General features: G+C 53.3%; 10 protein-coding genes across 10 annotated transcripts; 7 read left to right on the top strand and 3 right to left on the bottom strand.

The window, feature by feature from the left end:
- Positions 1–319: 319 nt before the first annotated feature.
- J4E78_004352 (uncharacterized protein) lies at positions 320–1,157 on the top strand (the record flags this gene model as incomplete). Its single annotated transcript, XM_049364981.1, has 2 exons — positions 320–379; positions 429–1,157. 2 exons carry the CDS (start codon positions 320–322, stop codon positions 1,155–1,157), a joined length of 789 nt encoding a protein of 262 aa, XP_049222782.1.
- Positions 1,158–1,623: 466 nt separating this feature from the next.
- J4E78_004351 (uncharacterized protein) lies at positions 1,624–2,028 on the top strand (the record flags this gene model as incomplete). Its single annotated transcript, XM_049364980.1, has 1 exon — positions 1,624–2,028. One exon carries the CDS (start codon positions 1,624–1,626, stop codon positions 2,026–2,028), a length of 405 nt encoding a protein of 134 aa, XP_049222781.1.
- Positions 2,029–3,587: 1,559 nt separating this feature from the next.
- J4E78_004350 (uncharacterized protein) lies at positions 3,588–4,757 on the bottom strand (the record flags this gene model as incomplete). Its single annotated transcript, XM_049364979.1, has 3 exons — positions 3,588–4,042; positions 4,092–4,553; positions 4,604–4,757. 3 exons carry the CDS (start codon positions 4,755–4,757, stop codon positions 3,588–3,590), a joined length of 1,071 nt encoding a protein of 356 aa, XP_049222780.1.
- Positions 4,758–6,275: 1,518 nt separating this feature from the next.
- J4E78_004349 (uncharacterized protein) lies at positions 6,276–7,250 on the top strand (the record flags this gene model as incomplete). Its single annotated transcript, XM_049364978.1, has 2 exons — positions 6,276–6,386; positions 6,435–7,250. 2 exons carry the CDS (start codon positions 6,276–6,278, stop codon positions 7,248–7,250), a joined length of 927 nt encoding a protein of 308 aa, XP_049222779.1.
- Positions 7,251–7,842: 592 nt separating this feature from the next.
- On the top strand, positions 7,843–9,984 carry J4E78_004348 (uncharacterized protein; the record flags this gene model as incomplete). The annotated part of the gene is made up of 4 exons (XM_049364977.1): positions 7,843–7,998; positions 8,049–8,509; positions 8,555–9,829; positions 9,879–9,984. 4 exons carry the CDS (start codon positions 7,843–7,845, stop codon positions 9,982–9,984), a joined length of 1,998 nt encoding a protein of 665 aa, XP_049222778.1.
- A 69-nt stretch (positions 9,985–10,053) lies between these two features.
- BNA1 (3-hydroxyanthranilic acid dioxygenase) lies at positions 10,054–10,488 on the bottom strand (the record flags this gene model as incomplete). The annotated part of the gene is made up of 1 exon (XM_049364976.1): positions 10,054–10,488. One exon carries the CDS (start codon positions 10,486–10,488, stop codon positions 10,054–10,056), a length of 435 nt encoding a protein of 144 aa, XP_049222777.1.
- Positions 10,489–11,096: 608 nt separating this feature from the next.
- Positions 11,097–11,920, top strand: J4E78_004346 (uncharacterized protein; the record flags this gene model as incomplete). Its single annotated transcript, XM_049364975.1, has 4 exons — positions 11,097–11,186; positions 11,242–11,425; positions 11,657–11,753; positions 11,806–11,920. The coding sequence occupies 4 exons, from the start codon at positions 11,097–11,099 to the stop codon at positions 11,918–11,920; spliced, it is 486 nt and encodes a 161-aa protein (XP_049222776.1).
- Positions 11,921–13,095: 1,175 nt separating this feature from the next.
- On the top strand, positions 13,096–15,155 carry J4E78_004345 (uncharacterized protein; the record flags this gene model as incomplete). The annotated part of the gene is made up of 4 exons (XM_049364974.1): positions 13,096–13,129; positions 13,183–13,489; positions 13,539–14,002; positions 14,050–15,155. 4 exons carry the CDS (start codon positions 13,096–13,098, stop codon positions 15,153–15,155), a joined length of 1,911 nt encoding a protein of 636 aa, XP_049222775.1.
- A 356-nt stretch (positions 15,156–15,511) lies between these two features.
- On the top strand, positions 15,512–17,556 carry J4E78_004344 (uncharacterized protein; the record flags this gene model as incomplete). The annotated part of the gene is made up of 2 exons (XM_049364973.1): positions 15,512–15,796; positions 15,853–17,556. 2 exons carry the CDS (start codon positions 15,512–15,514, stop codon positions 17,554–17,556), a joined length of 1,989 nt encoding a protein of 662 aa, XP_049222774.1.
- A 488-nt stretch (positions 17,557–18,044) lies between these two features.
- Positions 18,045–21,114, bottom strand: ALA1 (Alanine--tRNA ligase; the record flags this gene model as incomplete). Its single annotated transcript, XM_049364972.1, has 3 exons — positions 18,045–18,224; positions 18,304–20,936; positions 21,024–21,114. 3 exons carry the CDS (start codon positions 21,112–21,114, stop codon positions 18,045–18,047), a joined length of 2,904 nt encoding a protein of 967 aa, XP_049222773.1.
- Positions 21,115–21,337: the final 223 nt, after the last annotated feature.

Below are 21,337 nucleotides of genomic sequence, written 5' to 3'. Positions count from 1 at the left end.
CGTGCTTCACGATCCAGTACGAGTTCGACTTAGTCGTGTGAGCTGGCCATGCGTCTCGTCACGTCTCCCGCGTTGTCATGGAGCTGCTGGGCCCGCAGTCAATCGCCATCGCCGTCGGTGGATCTCCGGCAGCGCAAGGCAGCATCGATTTGAACATCGAACCTGCAGCCATGCGCACCACCACGAATAATCCTACACCACTTTGCTATACAGCTGTTCCGATGCGTCTATCTGTATGAAGCTTGCGATGCACACCCGTCCGCCGGTCAATTGCCTCCATACCTCCCCGCGACTATCCGAAACGCTCTCGTAACCAAACATGTCTCTCACGCTCAAGGTCACATCACTGTTCGTCAGAACGCTTGCGAAGCCTGTAGCAGTATGTTGGTCAGCCCCGGGGATCTTCAGTCATAATTGACACATTCCAGAATGCCATCAAACGCAATGCCCACGAACACGACCGCTTTCGCCGGATATGCGTCAAATTCGCCCAAGGTTTGCATCGCGTCGATATGCGCATGCGCCTCGGCCTCCTCCAGGACCCGGCTGTTATCGACAGACAGATTAAGAAGGAAGTCCAGTTAGCAGAGGCTGCGCGGAAAAAAGCAGCCGCCCCAACGGTTCTTACTGAAGAGGAGATGAAGGCGGAGGAGGCGCTCACGGAGAAGGAACGAGAAGCTATCAAGAAGAAGACTGAAGAGAGAATCAAGCCCCGTATTCGACCTCTATCCGAACAAAAAGCCATCGAGATGGGCGCCAACTTCGCTGCCGAGACTTTCATATTCGCTGTTGGAATCGCTGTAATCCTTGTCGAGCAATGGCGGCAAAGAAGGAAGGCACGCAATGCCAGAGACGACATAAGAGAAGATTTGGAGGAGGTGCAGGCTGAGCTCAAGGCAGTAAAGGCAGAATTTGAGGAGTTCAAGGCGAAGCACCCGGAGCCCGCATCCTCAAAGATACTAGGGTTCTTCACGGGCAGTGGGAAGAAGGAAGACAAAAAGCCTGAAGCCGTGAGCGCCGAAGCGAAGCCAGTATCTGTCGAGGCTCAACGCGATGCCACCCAATCGACAAATGCTACATCCGCAATGCAAGAGCAGTCGTCAGCCGATAAGCCCTCCCAACACAAGGATCTAGGGATGTACACGAGGGAAGCGTAGATATGTACATCTTACGGGCATACATTATCTAGGCTCGACTCATGGTTATACCAAGTCGAAAGCGCCATTTTGATACACTCCTCTCATATACCCAACACAATGATAGAAGCATGAAGTTTTCCATTCTCTATAGTGTCGCGATCCCAAAATCTTCTATTTCCAGCTCAGAGTCCTGATTTGACGTTCAGTTCACATCCGCTGGTTGCTCTTTCCGTCGCGACTAACGCACCTTCTACAAGAAGAAGCATGGCTCACAAGCACTGACTAGGGCCACATACAAAGAATACACTCCCTCGATATCTCAGAGACACACACTCAACCATTCTGACACCAGGTCATCCCCAATTGCCTCGGAGATTCACATCTGCTTACCTTCGGTATGGATCTTCTGCACCACACCAGCGATACTGCGCCTTGTCCCAATGAGACGGCACAATCCATCATCCCAGGTGGAGAAACGCGCCCCATGAACGCTGTCGCCCCTGCTCAAGTAGACGGTGGAGCAGACTACTATTCGCAAGCAGTCAACGACAGGACTATCCACTCTCAGCAACGTCACCACCCCCAATTCCCTCGCCAAGCTCAGAACGCGCCTTCCGTCCCGCCACCGCCACCACGCCAACCATCCCGCGCCCTTGGCAATGCAGTCAATGACCTACTTCCCTACTGTACAACCGAGCCGCCTCTGAGCCAAGCGCAAGTCATCGCTCTAAGCGACGTTGTGGGTAGTCTAAAGGAACTCGTCGTACTGGCTCTAGGCGCGGCTTCTGGTGTGCCGGGGAGTATGGAGAGACTGGAAGGTGCGGTGGGTTCACAGGCTGCAGTGAACATTGTGGAGTTCTTTGCCGACGAATGGGAGATCGAGGGTTGAGAAGGTTCATGGGTGTGGGGTCAGAAGTGAGGGGATGGTTTGCTGCTGTATGGTGGATATGGGAGATGAGATGGGGTCATGTGAATGTGATGATGAGAAGCACAGGTAATCATGAGGGAGATGTGAGGTTCACGGGTGGTGATGGGAAGTTGTAGCATTCGCTACCAAGGAAGTAAACTGCGCTCGCTACCAAACCATCCACCACACCCGCGAAGTATAAAAGGTTCGCTCACTCCTGCCTCCTCAATGTTCTGTACCTCCAAGTCGAACAGACCGAGGGTATGTCAGCACATCATCTCGATCGACGATGGAGAAGAGAGTCAAACGACAACGTAGACCGGTGATGACAAGAGGTCGATGTCTTCCTGATATCGATCAGTGTTCTGAGGTCAAAGAGAAGACGTTCAAACAGCACGTTCGACCGGTGATGACAAGAGACGGATGTCTTCGTGACGTTGGCAGTCCGTTCTGAGGTCAAGAAAGCTGCTGTGTATGGATTGTCGAAGAGGGTCGAGAATCGAAATCGCATCGTAGCCTATCTCTTGCACGCGGTGTCAGCCGAAGCGAGCAGGGCGATTTTTAGGATCAGTCCCATGTGTTTCGTCACCATTGGCCGTAGCCTCAGCGTTCAAACAGCACTTTCTTTCTTCACTTCCAACCTGCCTTCAGTGTGTCCGAGTATCTCCATCCAACCCTGTTGTATCCGACGCGACAAGAGGTAGCGATAGCTCGGCAGCACAACGAGACAGTGGTCGTGACGGGACTGAACGGATCTCGGCAACGCGGTGCACGGGTTTGGAGATGGGTGACAGGGGACGGTCGTATGATCATGCCGCTTGTCGTGACAGTGGACTGTACAGGTAGTCGTGTCAGCCAGGCTCGACCGGTGGATGGGCTGCCGATGGACGATACTGATGAAGGTATCGGGTTTGGATGGTAGAAGGGTCTTCAAGTAACTTGAAGAAGGAGACCAAGAGAAGAGCCAAAGTAGAGAGGATGCGCCAAAGATGCTCGAGTGAGTTGGGATGAGAAGAGATGGAGGAAGACGGTGGGAGGTGTGGTTTATATACGGGCAGAAACCACTGCGCACTGATGCTTTTCCCTTCCAATGCTTCTTGCCAGTATGCTGCGTCATGGGTGGAATGTGGTAGGGACGTTGAAAGAGTTCCGAGGTTCTGCCGTAGCAAATGAAGCAATGACTGATGGGTGTCGTTGTTCTGGGGGAGAGCTCTCGACAGCTCCCGCAAGCTCAGTGCAAAGTCGCGTGGGTTGAGGGACCACCTACCTGGACTCTGTTCTGGCTGTGTCAAGGGCGAAGGGTATCATTCTGAGGTAAGAAGACTGCATGCTTTGAAAATGTCGTAAGGCATGAGCGCATGTGTTGTTGAGTAATATTATGTATTACTGTAACGACAAGGTATCATACATTAACGACTCCATCCTCCATAAACACGATCATCCAAGCGATGGTATCAAAGCAGACGCATATCAACACTCCAACCTCTCATGAATGGCCTCGGAAACAACGACGCGAAAAAACTGCGTCGGTGCTGGGCAATTTACGAGCCTCCAAAGCTGGTGATGTTGATCCCAATGTCAGCCAACGCTGGTCCAACATCGAGATTCAGGTTGATCGTGTTGCTCTTGATCGCATCTTCGTAGTAGGTCAAGTGCTGACCATCCTTGATACTCGAGTTGCCCACAATCTCAAGCGGCAGCACAGCATCGTTGTACTTGTTCTGAATCAGGCCCAAGATAGCAAGCTGGTCGACGTGACTCTGCAAGGGGAAGACGTTGTCGCCGGGCTTGAGGTAAAGGTCTGGAATGAGTGCGTAGCCAATTGCGGTGCCGTCGACGGCTAGGTTCATGGTGATGTTGCCTAGGTCGAGGGTCATGACAGAGGGGTTGGGAATGCTGACGTTAGCAATGAGGTTGGAGCCATCGGAAAGGATCTCGTCTGTGCCAGAGAGAATGCGCACGTCGCTGATGTTAAGTCCGGAGAGCTTGTTTAGTCCTGCAAACACAATTAGACTAGTCCTTACTGTAGCTTCAATGAGACATACCCTTCATCGTAATAACTTTGTTGTAATCGACGTCCATGGTAGGCAGGCCAGAGAGGTGAATGTTGGTCTTGCCGTCAAGGTGAATTTGGAGTGTCTCGCTGTCAAGCACAGCCTTGGTATAACTGGAGAACTCGACATCACTCGCGAAAATGACATCTTGGTCAACGGTGACGCTGGTCTCTGCCTCAGACTTCGCTTCAGGTATGGTGATGTAGATGAAAGGGTCTTGTCCTGGTAGCGATAGCCCAGCTTTGAAACTATCAATCTTCGGGTGATAACTACTGCCACTCCTGATGACTGTATCAATCTTCAGGTGGACACCATTCTGCTGCGGGTTGGTAACTTCCTGAGCAGTAACTTCGAGTGTCGAGGAGTTGATCTCATGCTGTGCCTTATTTGGTATGCCAACAAATATGATTGGCAGAACGATGACCAACACTATGATCACGAGGACCAGGCAATCTGACGTAATGTAAACACGAAGTACGTTGACGCTGTCGGGAGAGACTTACCACACCACCAAAACTTTCTGCAGTGGTTCTTCATACGCCCTTTGGCGCCTGGCGTGGGCCCTGGCGGGTAGAGCTTATTCATAACGCCGCCTTTCTTCTGAGGCGTTGTATACACATCGTCCGCCCGTGTCGCTCCGCCATCTTTGCTCTCCATGTTGACGGTCTTGTGTGAAGTGTGGAGAGGTTGTTGTGTACAGTTCGATCACTCTGTCGCCCACCGGTTGATGGCGATTCAGAGCGACTGTGGGTTCTTCAGGGGACAGACCCGCAGGGTGTCGCACGCGAATTAAGTAGAAATAAGAAAATACACCAAGACTTCCAAGGACGGTATGAACGCGGAGGTACGCGGGGAACGCACACCTTGTGGATGTCAAAAGCTGGGGAATGTGTAGGAGACTGGCACATGCGCGAAAACGACCGAGACCCCTCTTACGCCAAATACCAATTGGCTGTGCACCGATGGCAAGGCGAATGTCGAAAAGGGTACGATCAGTGACAGGCCTCTTAGCGACTTTCATGAAGATGACGGGTTGCCCGAGAAAGTAGCCTGTTGCGGATACGCTCCGAAGCACTCACCACCTATCCGGTCGCATTATGAAGCCGAGGCAGCGCAGGCAATTGAAGGATCAACTGGCACATGCGTGAGGGATGTCTGAAGAATGCGGCCACATTTTGTAACCTAGGGCGCCGAAGAGCCGTGAGTGGATAGGTCTGCATGAAGCTCCAAGCTGCTCGGCAATGTCCGTCTATCTGGATTGGCTCGTCCTACTACAACCAGAGGCGAAAAGGCGTTGACTCGAGTGACACGCGATCATATTGAACAGCCCGAGCAGTGCGAGGGATCGTTGTTGACCCCAGACGGTAGCGCGGGTCCTGCACCTTTTGAGGTTAGAGGTGGAGAAACCCCCTGAAGCGGCAACCAATGTAAGCCAATGCTTGTCGGTGGTCGATCTGAATTCGGGAGACGCGCCTCTTTGTTGCAGTGAGGAAATAATCTAAAGCCGTCTAAATCAGCAGGTGAGCAGAGGCTTATTGCCTCAGGTAAGAGAATCACCAGCCCCCTCATTCACATGAAGGCGAAAAGCCGAAATCATGGGCTTGAGCCGAAATCAACCCCAACACCCAGCAAGCGGCTGCATCTTTGCATCTTGATATACACACTAGCACAAAGCATACAAGCGGATGGCTCCGTCACACTGAAAGTCGTCTAAATCAACATCGAGCAGGGGTTGCCTTGGCATCCGAAACACCCGCCATCTGCGGTTCACGTCGTGTCCGATTCGATTTGTGTGGCACTCAGGGCCGGCCCAGCCCAGCCCTTTTCCCCAAGGAACGTAGGTGGCGGAAGTCGTTGTTCGAGCCTCCCGGGTCTACGGTTGGAGACCAGATCGTTTGGAAGGCCTAATATGCACCCAGGTCGTTTGGGAGGCCTAATGTGCACCCGCGATAGAATGCGCGATGCGTCACTATAGCGCTGATTGAGGGCCGATGGCATTTAGCAGGCTGGGCGAGGAGATGTGGTCGAAAGAAGACTCTGGGGGATCGCCTGCCCTGACATATGCCAAGGGAACGCTACGAAGGTGGGTCGCTGCCGCTGCGGGCGGTCCTGCAAGTTGAGGCGCCCGAGTCGACAACACAAATTTTTAGAGCATTCACAACTCACTAGCACAAGATGGCGCAATCGGACGAGGAGGATGACTACATGAATATGGTGTTTGAGGATGCGCCAAAGGGACCAAAGTATGAGACTTCCCTCCAGCGCGCCGCGCGCAAGCGCAAAGAGGTGCGTTGAGTGGATTTGCCAAATTTCGCCAGACTGACACATTGACAGGGCGAAGCCAAAGCGCGACAGAAGACCAAAGCCGAGCGAGAAGAAGAGGCCGAAGCTGCACGAGAAGCTGCCCTCGCCACTGCTCTGCCTGAGACCAACAAGGGATTCAAGATGATGGCCAAATTTGGATTCAAGCAGGGTGATGCTCTGGGCAAGTCCGAAGACGCGCGCAAAGAGCCTATACGAGTCAACCCCAAAGACGACAGAGGAGGCATTGGTCTTGAGTCGGAAAAGAAGCGCAAGTTCAGAGAACAGTTCGAGGAAGCAGATCGACTGGCAAAGCGCGCAAAGGAAGAAGAGGGTGATTACCTAGAGATAATGCGCCAAGAACAGAAAGAGAAGAAGGCCGAACGAGATTTGGACAGCGCGCAGAGGACAGCCGAGCGCTTGTCTGACAAGAAGGCCGAAGAAAAAGGCGCGCCAGACACGAGCGAGAAACCACTAAAGGACATCAACGTCCTTTGGCGTGTTCGTGCGCGGCGCAGGGTCGAGAAGAACCGCGACAAGCAGCAACGACGAGAACTGAATAATAGCATTTCGTCGCGATTACCCACGCTAGCCCCAGACGACGATGACGACGATTCGAAGATAGCACAAGGCCGAGATCTTGCGCCGTTCTACACCACACTTGAAAGCGAGCTCGAGGATGAAGATCCAGAGTTGGCAGAGTTTGAGGCCTTGCCCGTGGCAGAGCGGTTACAGAAGCTTCTGGTATTTCTTCGTGAGGAATACCATTACTGTCTATACTGTGGATACGAATATCCTGACGCCGAAATGGAAGGTTGTCCAGGAGTAACGGAGGAGGAGCACGATTGAGAGACCTAAATCTTCACTACATGAAGATGTCTCGATAATACAAGCTACGAGCACGAATTCTGCTATACTCTTAGCCTACAATAGGTGAGATCACGGCTGGACACATGAGACCGGCGTAATGCTCGGCTCGTGCAACGTTGTCTGGCTTTGCAGCTCTGGGTCGAGTCGCTGGTGAGAATCCAGTGAATCAAGGAGTCCAGTTCTTTCTGGCTCCAAGATGTCTATCGACGATCATTCGAAGGTGAGGTAGCTTCAAAGTACTTTCTACACTCCAATAGCTATCGATGATCAATAAGATGGACAAGAAGAACAAGCGAGATGAAAATAGTAAAATGCCTTAGTAGGCAACCCAGTGCGGATAAACATCAATTGAACAGAATTCTCGGATGTCATGACTCTGTCACTCCTACCACAATATCGTCCACTACACATGCTGGCATTCGGCGTTGTCCCTGAAACAGCCTCGTGAGCTTTGACCAAATCACCAAGTCCCGTGCTCACGCGCTCCGCGATTCGTCGCGCTTGCCCCTAGCCCTTGCCCATCAACAACATCAGACAAGTAGACAAGCCATCCCGCCTGCAACAATTGAAGATGGAGCATCAAAAAAGCTACATATATGAGCCACCTTCGACAGAAGAGCGGGCGCCAAAGCGACAAAGGACCGGCAAATTCGACCCGCAGGCGCAACTACCAGAACGGCTAGCCAGGTATCGGGAGTTGTGGGCACAGCAAGACGAGCGCATTCAAGTGAGTGATCCGAATAGTGACACGCGTCAAATGGCTGCTAATATGAGTAGAGTACTTTGGAAGGGGCAGATGGCGCCACCCAGGAAAAGATCGTCAACTTCATCTCCGCTTCCAGCGCATCGCCAGATGAGCCCAAGTTTGCTATACCGACAGCGCTCATCGTTGCCGGTCCTAGCATTGCATCTCATGGCCCTTTCTTCGAGCGTCTGGGTAGGGGCATCAGAGCTGAAAATTGCGCATACGTTGTGCTGACGTCCAGCGAATGTCCAAATTTGAAGACGCTGCTGAAAACACTCATCAAGAAAGTTACTTCACGCGTGGATGATGAAGACGAAGATGATTTAGATCGCCCAGCTACGTCTTCGAGGCATGGTCCAAAGTTACTCAATTACGATCTTGGCCATGTGCAAGAATGGCAAAAGAAGAATCGCGCTTCTAGCATCGTCGTTGCTTTGCAGGATAGTGAGGCTTTCGACGTTGGACTACTCGTTGATGTAGTTGATCTTCTTCAGTACGTCTGATCATATCTAGCGATGGCCCATGCTAATTTATACAGCTCATGGCTCGATCGTCTGCCGTTTGTTGTACTCTTTGGCATTGCTACTTCGGCAGAGAGCTTCGAGGAGCGTCTTGCAGGCAATTCACTCCGCTACCTTGAAGGCCAGAAGTTTGACGTTACCCAATCTGATGAGATCATCGAGAAGCTGTTTCGCGCGACAGTTGTCAGCACAGATTCTCGACTTCACATCGGACCCAACCTCTGTCGCCGTATGTTGGATCGACAGAAGGATCACGTTCAAAACACACAGGATTTCTGTGATGGGCTCAAGTACGCTTACATGTCGCATTTTTATGCTAGTGTACCCAGCGTCTTCCTCGCGCATGATGTTACACCCGGAGACCTATCAGCGGATGCGTTCGAAGCTGTTCGTACTCTGCCATCGTTTCGCCAGTGGGTTGAGGGTATGCTAGAAGCTGGTCAGGCACAAGATGTACGAAGGGTACTGGAAGATAACAAGTACCTGTTCGACCAGATTGCACATCATCTGCAATCTGGCCAACGCGCCATGATATCATTGAGCCACGCTGCGGAAGTACTAGCGAACATCCGCGAGTCGCTTCAGATGTCACCCAGCGTCCGGCTTTCATCTATCTGGACCCGAGCAGCAGCTGGCGAGCTAGCTGGATCGCCCCTCATCCGCGAAACGATGTTGTCCATCAAGAAGATTCCATCCGACAGACTGGTACATTTGCTAGCATCGCTACGAGATCTTGAAGACGACAACCTCTCGTTGGGCATTGCTTCGGCTCAGCAGACGCTCGACAGCCTGTTGCAAAACGCCGATGCACCGCTCCGCACGCAGCACGATGTCCGCAACGACAGTGTACGAACCACTGTCGTGGCACAAAAAGTACTTCTGAGCAAGCACAAAGCTGCACTGTCCGAGCAAGACAAGGCATACTCAGACCTGGTCACAGAATTTCACGACAAGCTCGAGGCGTACCTCACCTCCTCGTTCATTGACCCGAAGACGTTGACTCTGAATGAGCTCTTCATATACGACCTAAAGTCACCACACACAGAGGTCTTCCAACCCAAGCCGCGCTTTGCTGTTGAGCGTGCACTAGCTTCTCCTCACGACTATCTGGGCTGCGAATGCTGTAGTGGAGTGGATGGAAACCCAGCAGCTCTTTCTGCCACACAACCAGCGACAGCTATTGTGTATCAGATGTACCTCGAGTCCGGAACCTTGATCAATGTCACCGATCTTTGGTCGGCGTTCAACGCCATTGCAGGAGACGGAACGGAAGAAAAGGAGCCCAACACCATGTAAGTCTGCACCTGCATATCATAGTCATGGTATACTAATCCGTCACAGGGCATTATTCCAGCGAGCACTAGCCGAACTGCGATACCTGGGCCTCGTCAAACCCAGTCGAAAGAAGACAGACCACATTTCCAAGATCATGTGGAAAGGACTTTGAGCCTTGTTCCCTTCGCCATTGCAGCCGCCGTACATACAATACATATCATACACCCCATTTCCATCCCAATTAAGCCTTCTTGGGCTGCGGCGCAGTATCACAAACCGTCCCACAACTCTTACACGTCCTCTTCTCCGTATCCGCCTTGAAAGCATTCACCGCATCCTTAATCTGCGTGCCCAAATCCGTACAAAAAAACGCCGCCTCATACACCTTATCCCCACAGTTCTGACAATACCACCTCAGGCGGTCCAAACTGCCCTCCGGCCTCTTCTGCTCCAGCACCACGCCCACGGTATCCTTGAAGCGCACGGGGTTATGCGGCGTGTTTGGCGGAAGTAAGAACATGTCGCCTTCGTTGATGTGGATGTCTTTGAATTGCTGGCCTGGTGGGAGGGTTGTGTCGACGACTTTGAGGAGCATGCCGCCTTTGTGTTGGTAGAACCATTCTGCGGTTTCGTTGATGTGGTAGTCGGTTCGTTCGTTGGGGCCGCCGACTATCATTACGGTTACGGTGTCGTTGTAGACGCAGTAGTTGTTTATCGGCGGTTTGAGCATGTGCGCGTTTTCGGAGACCCTGGATGGGAGGTGCGTTAGCTTTGCGCTGTGTCTGTTTGGGGTAGGATGGGATGGGAGGAGATGGGGTAGTTGCTAATGTACCATTTTGGTATGTTCAATGGTGGGCCAAGTTGTCGGTGCGGTTGCGATTGCGAGAAGTGGCGCTGTGTGAGTGTTGCGGAAGGTCGCGGTACCGGTCGCGAAGCGCGTTGCGCGAGCCGGATGGCTGGCCGTAATGATCGCGTCGTATTCATCCTGAATTGATGTGTGTGTCGCAAGAGAGTTTCGTTCCTTAAAAGTGCGCGACGAGTTTGTTTGGTGTGCTTTGAAATGTAAAGTCGACGATGTAATCAATCATCCAGGGTCCACGAGTGGGGAGCTTCTCGCCCCGCGGAACCGCGGCTCGTGCGTGCATTTGTCGATCACTGGTGCGACGCGTGCCATCACATGCAGCTTCTCGACCCGCCTATCTCGAGACACGAGCATAGCTTCCCCATCTCCTCCGCAGCACCCAACAACAACCCCTCCAACCGACCTCGAAAGCAAAACACAAGATGGGCATGGATCACTCGCACATGGACCACGGCCACATGGGCCACGACATGCCCGGCATGGGCGGCGACGGACCCAAGTGCAACATGAACGTATGGCTCTCTACATCCCAGTAACGGACGACGCGCTGACATGTCGCTCGAATAGATGCTGTTTACCTGGGACACGACCGATCTCTGCATCGTCTTCCCCTCCTGGCACATCTCCGGCACGACCTCGCTCGTCTTCTCGCTCCTCGCCGTCGTTCTCATGACCGCCGGCTACGAAGCCATCCGCGAGATATCGCGACGATACGAAGCCTACTCCAAGGGCGTCATGGAGGGACCTAGAGGTGAGTTTGCCTTTTTCATACACACATACACACACACACATACACAAGCGGAGTAGTAGTAGTAGCAAGTAAGACTACGAGAAGAGGCAAGGTCGTAGAAGTAGGAGACTAGGGAGGTCTCTTTTCTTCTATCTTCAATCACCACACTTCTTGGGGAACACTCGCTGAGTTTAACCTTTTCGTCGCCGTGTAAAGACGATGCAGATGAATCTAGCTCATTACTTGGATCAGGGAGAAACGGTGGTGTGGGGCGCAGTGCCGAGCAGCAGATGAAGATTATCAAGGCTGTTTTGTATGCTGTGCAGGTGTTTTACTCGTTCTTCATCATGTAAGTTTTTCCTGGTGGCATTGGAGTTCGAGGTTGGGGCTGATGTGTGTAGGCTGCTTTTCATGACGTACAACGGTTGGGTTATGCTTGCTGTTGCTGTGGGCGCCTTCGTTGGATACTTGATGTTCAGCCAGTCTTCGTCGACAAAGTCGGTGGCCTGCCATTGAGGAGCATACATAGAAGCAATGGGGTACGGAGGATTGGAGAACAAGAGGGGAAGAGGCCTACAGATGGTCTGCCCTCCGCCAACGAGGTGCACATTGACATATCCTGCGATATCCGGGCCTAGTACCCTGCAGCTCCGATACATCGGACGCGCCGTTCAGCTCAAATTTGCAGCGCCAACCCTGTAGATAATCTGAGTGCGAATGAGCAGGTAGCAATATATTGTATAACGGACGTCTTGTTCGGTCCTCGCGCGAGATGCACCGAGATGCACCTGGTCGCATCGGCAACAGCTACCCCGAAAAACATAAATCCGAACAGTTTGACCACCTGGGCACGATTGGTCTTGAATGCAGAGTCTTATACCTTGACATCGGAGCAGCGTGGGAAGTCGGTGTAAGATGATGCTCCGACATGGTTTTGGAGCGAGAGTCAGTTCCGAAGACGGCAATATCGCCCGCTGACTGTCGCGGTCGTGCGAGCAAAGACCGATCGGGCTATGATGCCTGGGCGGGATGATTTGCCATAACGAGCATCGTGGAGCTGAACCATCAACGAACATCGCAAGAGTTGAAGACGAAGAAGAAGTCGCGCAGCAAATGTATTGCGTCTACGATGTTCCAGATCTATTGTTTTGGCTAGGCAGGCTTAGCATCAGGCGTGGACATGTGCTCTAGCCTTCACATGCCAACGGCGAGTTCCACGGTTGCGCGTTCCCACGCGTGACTTGCCCCAGGTTTCCCAGCAAGCCCCAGCTCCTCGGCGTTCCGTCCGATGGAGAGGTCAGCCAACCGCCTGCCGCCAACCACGCTGCGCATACCAAAGTCATGTGGGCGCTGACGGCGACGAGCGTCTTCACATGCAACAGCTGAACCGTTGCTCAATATTCACATCAGCAGCGCAGCGCAGGCCGGGCTTGGTGAGGCTCACGCATTGCCAGCAGACAAACCGCCGCCGCGTGATTGGCCCGCGCGGCGACAACCTTGTAAGTGCATGCGGGTTAGCGCATTCTCCACTTCCGAGGCACAAGTTGCGCTCCAAGTGCTAGACGGAAGCCGAGCAGCCATCCGTTGCATCCATACAAAGCAGAAGCCGATCCCCAGACTTTTCGCCTTCATCTGCTCTCTCTCCATACCCCGTCTTTTCTCCCCTTCCCTCTTCATCCGCATCTACCACCATGCCTGAGAGAGTCATTGTTGTTGGCGCTGGCCGTAAGCATCACTGCATCATACACCGTCACGCGCATGGCTAACCACGATGGCAGTGTCCGGCTTGAGCGCTGCTCACACCATCTACCTCGCTGGTGGAAATGTCGTTCTCCTCGACAAGAACAACTTCATGGGAGGCAACTCCACAAAGGCCACATCGGGAATCAACGGTGCTCTTACAAGGACCCAAGTCGACGAGAAGATCGGCGACAGCGTCAAGCAGTTCTACGATGACACACTCAAGTCTGCGCGAGACAAGGCGCGGCCAGATCTGATCAAGGTCCTGACCTACAAGTCCGCTGCTGCCGTCGAGTGGCTGATGGACGTCTTCAACCTAGACCTCACTCTCGTCTCGCGGTTGGGGTATGTCCGACAGTATTCCCGAATCTGACACATGTACTGACTTTGACAGCGGTCACTCCCAACCCCGTACCCACCGTGGCCACGATGCCAAGTTCCCCGGAATGGCCATCACATACGCTCTGATGCAACGATTCGAGGAGTTGGCCGAGCAGGAGCCAGAGCGCGTCCAGCTCGTCAAGAAGGCCAAGGTCTCCAAGATCAACACCGAGGGCAACCGTGCCACCGGTGTCACATACACATTCGGCGGCGAGGAGACAACACTCGAGGGACCCGTCATTCTGGCGACTGGCGGTTACGCCGCCGACTTCACAGAGGACTCTCTTCTGAAGAAATGGAGGCCAGACACCTACGACCTCTCCACCACCAACGGCGCTCACGCTACCGGTGACGGCCACAAGATGTTGATGAAGATTGGTGCTAACGGCATCGACATGGACAAGGTCCAAGTGCATCCTACCGGTCTCGTCGACCCCAAGGACCCTACAGCAAAGACCAAGTTCTTGGCCGCTGAAGGTACGTGCATCACCTACCTTTACCCTTCGTATGCTAACAGTTTCTAGCTCTCCGTGGTGAGGGTGGTATCCTTCTCAACAACAAGGGCAAGCGCTTCTGCGACGACCTCGGTCACCGCGACTACGTCTCCGGCATGATGTGGACTGAGAAGGAAAAGGGCAACTGGCCCATTCGCCTCGTCCTCAACTCCAAGGCATCCAACGTCCTCGACTTCCACACAAGACATTACTCCGGCCGTGGCCTGATGAAGAAGATGACTGGTGCGGAGCTCGCCAAGGAGATTGGTGTCAGCGACAAGGACCTCCAGGCCGAGTTCCAAAGCTACAACGCCATTGCCAAGGGCGAGAAGAAGGACGAGTGGAACAAGAAGTACTTCCACAACCTGCCCTTCGACATCAACGACACCTTCCACGTTGCGCAGATGGAGCCTGTGCTCCATTTCACCATGGGTGGTATCGAGATCAACGACCAAGCACAGTGCTTGAACTCCGACGGCAAGCCATTCGACGGTCTGTACGTCTGCGGTGAGCTTGCTGGTGGTGTCCACGGTGCCAACCGTCTCGGTGGATCATCCCTTCTTGGCTGCGTCGTCTACGGTCGCGTAGCTGGAGACTCCGCCTCCAAGTACCTTTTCCAACAAGCGCTCAACAAGACCGGTGGCGCTGCTGTCAACCGTCTAGGTCAGATCTCGCTACACATCGACCCATCGCAACCGGGCAAGGTCTCCGTTGAGTGGGGTAACGGTGTCAGCGGAAACGCTCAAGCCAGCTCTTCGTCAGACCCCGTTGAGCAACAAAAGCAGCTGTCTTCCGCACCTGTCATGTCCTCGAACGGCGATTCAAATGACCCCGGCAAGGTTACTAAGCCTAACGCACCCAAGAAGTTCAGCATCCCCGACAAGGAATTCTCGCTCGAGGAGGTTGCAAAGCACAACAAGAAGGATGATCTATGGATTGCAGTAAAGGGCATTGTCATGGATGTCACCAACTGGACAGATGAGCACCCAGGAGGTCCTCAGGCGCTCTTCAGCCACATGGGCAAGGACGCGTCAGAGGAATTTGAGATGCTTCACGACGATGAGGTTATCCCCAAGTACGCCCCCGAGATCGTTATCGGTCGGGTCAAGGGTCAAGAGGTGACACTTGAGTACTAGAAAGGGAAAATGTTGTTTGTACTTTTAGCATGTTCGAAATGATATCACTTGCATATTTCAGATGAAAGTTTAGCTGGCCTACCTCCTGTGATGTTCGTAACATTCATGCATTCACCTGGTTAGCAGGGTTACACTGCAGAGAGTCGAGCCTCTCGTGCCATGGTAGCGGCGGCAGATCAGCCTTGGATCAGCCTCGGACCCTGGGCCGCATTTTCCCCAGACCATGAACACGCCGCACCCAGTCCCCCTTTGAGCATTACGCAGGCGACATGCTCACGACTGCGTAACGTTTCCCCTCACGTGCATCCTTTCTCAAAAATGCTGCGCCAGCAACTCCTTCATTCCTTTGACAGACAATGACCACTTACGACGAGTATGGCATTCCCGTCGGCGCATACTCAGAACCCGAGAGCTTGACACACCAAGCATGGCGGTTGGGCAGAGCCTTCTTTCTATATCGCATACGACCTGCTGTGCAGGGAAAGAGAAATGAGCTGCGAAGTGGGAATTGGAGCTTTAAGCGGCTCTTTACCCTCGTGAACGGGCTGGTGCTGCTGTGGTGGGTGGTTCTGTACTGGGGCGAGAGAGGTATCTTCAACAGCGCCGTCGAGAGCTGCCATTGGGACAAGTGGGAGGACTGGGTACGTCTATATCTCGCAATATTTACTAGATTATGCAAAATTAATCGCAACTTTAGGAAACCGGCGCAAACCCTCACAGACTCATCTTCGTCGCCGATCCGCAACTCATAGATCCGCACACCTACCCCGGCCGCCCGTGGCCCCTCAATCCTCTAGCCTACAAATACACCGATCTGTACCTACGTCGCACCTATTCTCGCTTCCAGACCGTCCTATACCCCGACACTATATTCTTCCTCGGCGATCTCTTCGACGGTGGCCGCGAATGGTCTACGCGCACAACTACCTCGCCGGAGAAGCAGTACCGCAAATATGGCGACGACTTTTGGATGAACGAGTACAGAAGATTCGGGAACATCTTCTTCAAGCACTGGGGTGATGGCGGCATGCAGGCGAGACCAGGACAGCCTGGGCGGAAGCTCATAAGCAGTCTACCTGGCAACCATGACCTGGGATTTGCTAAAGGAGTACAAGAAGGCGTCCGAAACAGATTCGAAGCCTACTTTGGCGACGGCAACCGAATCGACGTCATCGCAAACCACACCTTCGTCTCAATCGACAGCGTCTCCCTGAGCGCATTCGGCCAGGAGTCACCAGAACAAGTCGAAAAGATATGGCGCCCCACAAAAGACTTCCTCTCCGACGCAAAGAAGCGCAAGAAGCGCCTAATCCAACGCGAACTACGAGCGCAACAGGGCCTGCGACCCTACCCAGGCATGCCACACCACGCAATCCCAGCTCAAGACCTAGCCACCTCCCCCCTCCCCCACGCCAACGACGACATCACCGAATTCCCCACCATCCTCCTCACCCACGTGCCCCTCTACCGCGCCCCAGGCACACCCTGCGGTCCCCTCCGCGAACACTGGCCTCCTACGCCTCCCCCACCGGGCCAACCTCCCCTCGACCACGACGACCGAAACGCCATCTCCGTTCGCGGCGGCTACCAATACCAAAACGTGCTTAACCGCGAAATCACCGCTGACATCGCTGAGAAGGTCGGTGATATCCGGTATGCCTTTTCGGGCGACGACCACGACTACTGCGAGTTGGTGCATAAAGCGTATACCAGTGCTGGCGGCGGCATACGCGAGATCACGGTTAAAAGTATCAGCTGGGCTATGGGCGTTAGGCTACCAGGTGTTGTGCTGGTTAGTCTGTGGAATCCAGTTGATACGCTTGGGAAGCCGTTGAATGGGGGAGATGCGAGTAAGACGATTCAAACAAAGTTGTGTCTGCTACCGGATCAGATTGGCACGTTTCTGAGATATGGGAGTCTGTTCGGGTTGACACTGTTGCTGCTGTTCGTTCGCGCGGCGGGTGTTATGCTAGGCGTTGTCTCGAATGGCGAGGACGAAAAGGTGGAAAGTCCGTTATTGCCTACTACCAACACTCCCGCTACTACTTTGGAAAAGGAATCACATTCCTCCAACTCATCAACCTCCTCTGAACGAAACGGCAACCTATCCGCTCGAGCGACTACTCAAGCACGAACCCAACACCAACAACAGCAGCACTCGAAATACCAACTCCCCTTGATCCAACACGCCGGCTACGATCCCGCCAAAGACTTCGACGTCGACAACGACGATGCAGGAGATAAGAAGGTCAGAGTCTACGGTGTTAGTACCAAAGTATCCAAGAAGCCGCGGAAACGGAGAAAGGGATTGGCACTGTTTTGGTGGGAACTCAGGACGAGCTTGAGGACGGTGGTTGTGCTGGGGGGCGTGTGTTATGTGTTTTTGGTGTGGAGGGGGTGAGCGGTGTAGTTTGTAGTTTGTTGCTTTCTATAGAACCAACCACGTTAACCTAAGAAAAATTTAAATACTGTAGAGCCTACGTTTATGTAGAACTACGTTGACTTAAAGAGAAAACTAAACACTATAGAGTCTACATTAACGTAGAACTAGGTTAAACTAAGACAGAACTAAATACTATAGAGCCTACATTAACGTTAAGCTACTCACTTTGCATATTTTAATGTTAACGTAGTCTGGCAGACCTGTTTAGTTTTCTGGTTGTTAACTCCAAACTGGCATTTTGGCCTGAAGTGCAAAGTGATGAAGTGCCACATTGTGATATCAGTTGCATACTTGACCTGACAGTCAGAACAGGAAGACATAATCTATTCGAAGCAAGCAGTACAAGTCATACACATGCATTGATCTTCGTAACGTCTAAGCTTCATGCCATCTCACAGTACAGCGACTGGATCATACACGCACCCTCACAGTCCAACCGAACGACCTTAAAGCTTAAGACTTTCAATGAACTTGGTCGCTTCCGCAACACCCTCATCAACCTTATCCGCATTCGTACCCTGGCCAATCGCAGTGGGAGCGCCCGGCTTGCCACCCGCCTTACCACCGATAATAGGAGTAACAGCAGCGGCCCATTTAGGTCCGTCGGCGCCTGCGTTCTTGAACGGCTGTGTCGTATACGTTAGCACGAACCCTTCGACTCTCCCACACGAAAGCATTGGGGAGGGAGTAAGGGGGAGAACATACCTCACTAACATAACACCCGTGCACAACCTTACCCTCCTCAGGCGAAGCAGAGAAAAGATACAAACTCCGATCCTTGAGTGCACTCTTCGGACCAGAGACAGTCTTGATAGCCTCGCTGATGGCCTTATTAACCGTGCTCGACCACTCGAGCTTCTTGACCATGAACTTCTTGCTGTCGTCCTCGAAGAACTTGGTCACTTCATCGAGCACACGCTTGTTATCGGCCTTCGCAGCAGTCTTCTGCTCGTCCAGAATGCTCTTTTGGATCTTGGCGAACTCCTCGCGCAGCTTGGTCTTTGCGATGGCGGAGATGGTCAGGTTGTTGAGGTCGACGCCGATTTTCTTCGCTTCGGCTTCCTTGGCGGGGCCAAAGGACATCTTGCCCATGGCTTGGACGCGTTCTTGGAATTCGCGCGCGATGCGTTGGACGTTGTAGGCTTCTTGGCCGGTTACCGCGACGATACGGCGGATGCCCTTGGCGATGCCAGATTCCTCGAGGATGACGAGTTCTTTGATTTCGCCTGTCTTGAGAACGTGGGTGCCACCGCAGAATTCGATGGACAGCTTTTCCCACTTCTCGTTCTTGACGTCGCTGAGGAGCTCTTCTACTGGGACGCCGACGGAGACGACGCGGACGGGGTCGGGGTAGGTCTCGCCGAAGACGGCGCGGACACCGCGGATCTCCTTTGCGGATGCGAGTGGTACTTCTTTGGCGTAGACTTGTGAATCCTGCTTGATGTACTCGGACGAGATCTTCTCGACCTTGTCTAGCTCTGCATCTGACAGACCAGCCTTGTGCGAGAAGTCGAAACGCAACTTCTCTGGTGCGACTAGAGAACCCTTCTGGTCGACCTCGTTACCAAGGACTTCCCGAAGAGCGTAGTTGAGGACGTGGGTACCGGTGTGGTTGTTGCGGATGGGATGTCTCCGGAGCTCGTCAAACTCTGCAATAACCTCGCTGCCTACGCTCAACTCGCCGTACTTGATGTATCCAGTGTGTAACACGTAGCCGGCATACACCTGCACGTTCTCGATACTGATCTCGGCCTCGCCATCTACAAGTAACCTTCCAGTATCGAACTCTTGACCACCCTGTTCGGCGTAGAAGTTTGTCTTGTCAAGCAAGACACCGAATTGCTCGCCTTCCGGTACCTCTTTCGTGCTCTTGAGGAACTTCTTGTTGTGATATATCGCCTTGATGGTAGCGGTGATGTTTTCGCGGCCAAACTTAGCGGAGTCGTCGGTCTTTGGGACTTCGGGCATGTTCTCAAGCGCACCAAGGTCGTGTACATCAAACTTGACGACTACGGCACCAGCCTTCTTATCTCCCTTGCTAGCTTCGCGAGCCTTCTCTTGTGCCGCCTCAACCTCCTCGTCCTTGATCTTCAGGCCGCGCTCTTCAGCCATGAGCTTCGTCAGATCAACAGGGAAACCGTAGGTGTCGTATAATCGCCAAACATCGTCTCCTGGCAGCTCATCCGAGCCCTTGACCTTGGCTTTTTGCGCGTACTTTTCGAAGATGACCTCACCGCGATCTAACGACTTGGCAAATGCCTTTTCTTCCTCGTCCAGAATCTCCATGATGTCTTGTTGCTTCTTCTTGATCTCGGGGAACATGTCGCCCATCTGTTCAACTAGCGTAGGTACAATCTTGGAGAAGAAGTCGCCGATTTCCGTCTCGAAGTATTTGCGCGCGTATCGTGCACCTCTCCGAAGCACTCGGCGAACGACGTATCCCCGACCGACGTTGTTCGGTACACCACCGTCAGCAATGGCAAAGCTCATCATGCGGACGTGATCCGCGACGACTCGGTATGCAGTGTCGATACCATCTGGGTCCTGGTCCCCAAAGTTGCCCCTGTATTCCCGCGCTCCAGTAATATCCTGTATCCTCTTGAACAGTGGTGTGAAGACGTCGGTGTCGTAGTTGGACTTCTTGTGCTGCAGCACTGAGACCAATCGCTCGTATCCCATACCAGTATCGATGTGCTTGTTCGGTAGCGGTCGTAGTGATCGGTCGGGCTCGCGGTTGTACTGCATGAAGACGTTGTTCCAGATCTCGATGACCTCGGGGTCGTCCATGTTGACGAGCGACGCAGCGTTTCTGTATTCTCCGTTGACTGGCTCTCTTAGGTCGTAGTGTACCTCTGAGCAAGGTCCACATGGTCCCTGGTCACCCATCTCCCAGAAGTTGTCCTTCATGTCACCAGGCAGGATGTGGTCTTCCGGTACGCCTACGCTCTTCCACAGCTCCTTGGCTTCCAGATCCGGCTCCAGCTCACCTGGCACACCCTCAAAGTATGTGACGTATAACCTCTTGGGATCTATGCCGTAGACCTTTGTGAGCAGCTCCCAGGTGAAGCCTACCGCCTCCGACTTGAAGTAGTCGCCGAAACTCCAGTTGCCCAGCATCTCGAAGAAGGTGTGGTGGTAACTGTCCTTGCCCACATCGTCGAGGTCATTGTGCTTTCCACCGGCGCGAATGCACTTTTGCGAGTTGGCGGCGCGCTTGAGCTGTGCGAAGTCGGACGAGGGGTCGACGGTGCCTTGGAAGATGGCCTTGTACTGGTTCATGCCCGCATTGGTGAAGAGGAGGGTGGGGTCGGAGAGGGGCACGACGGATGAGGAAGGCACTGTTTGCTGTCAATTGGCATTCTTGCACATGTTGGACTCATAGCATCAAGAGATGTCGACTCTTGAACACTGAGACGGAAACGCACCAAACGTGTGTCCGCGCTCCTTGAAGTAGTCCAGGAAGGTCTGGCGCACGCGGACGGCGCCCCATTCGTGCTTCTCTTCAATGAGCGACATGTTTGCGGCCGGCGCGTTGCCGTGGGGGAGGGGCAGCGAGAGAAGGCGAGTGCAGGTGAAGAGTCTCGTGCAGCGTCTAGACAGGACGAGCCGAGGCGAATGCGAACGAGGAAGGTGCGAGTGACGGGTCGCGAGCAAGGGCAGGCGTCTAACCGTATGGTGACTCAGAGGGGCAGCTCGCGTTGATAGCAGCATTCACGAAAACATGTGGGCAGGGTGCGGG

The sequence above is a fragment of the Alternaria triticimaculans genome (genome assembly GCF_023758025.1).
Source record: "Alternaria triticimaculans strain BMP 0046 chromosome Unknown scaffold_5, whole genome shotgun sequence".
Lineage (NCBI taxonomy): Eukaryota > Fungi > Ascomycota > Dothideomycetes > Pleosporales > Pleosporaceae > Alternaria > Alternaria triticimaculans.
The sequence above is the reverse complement of the archived record's forward strand: the minus strand, read 5'-3'. Positions and strand labels throughout refer to the sequence as shown.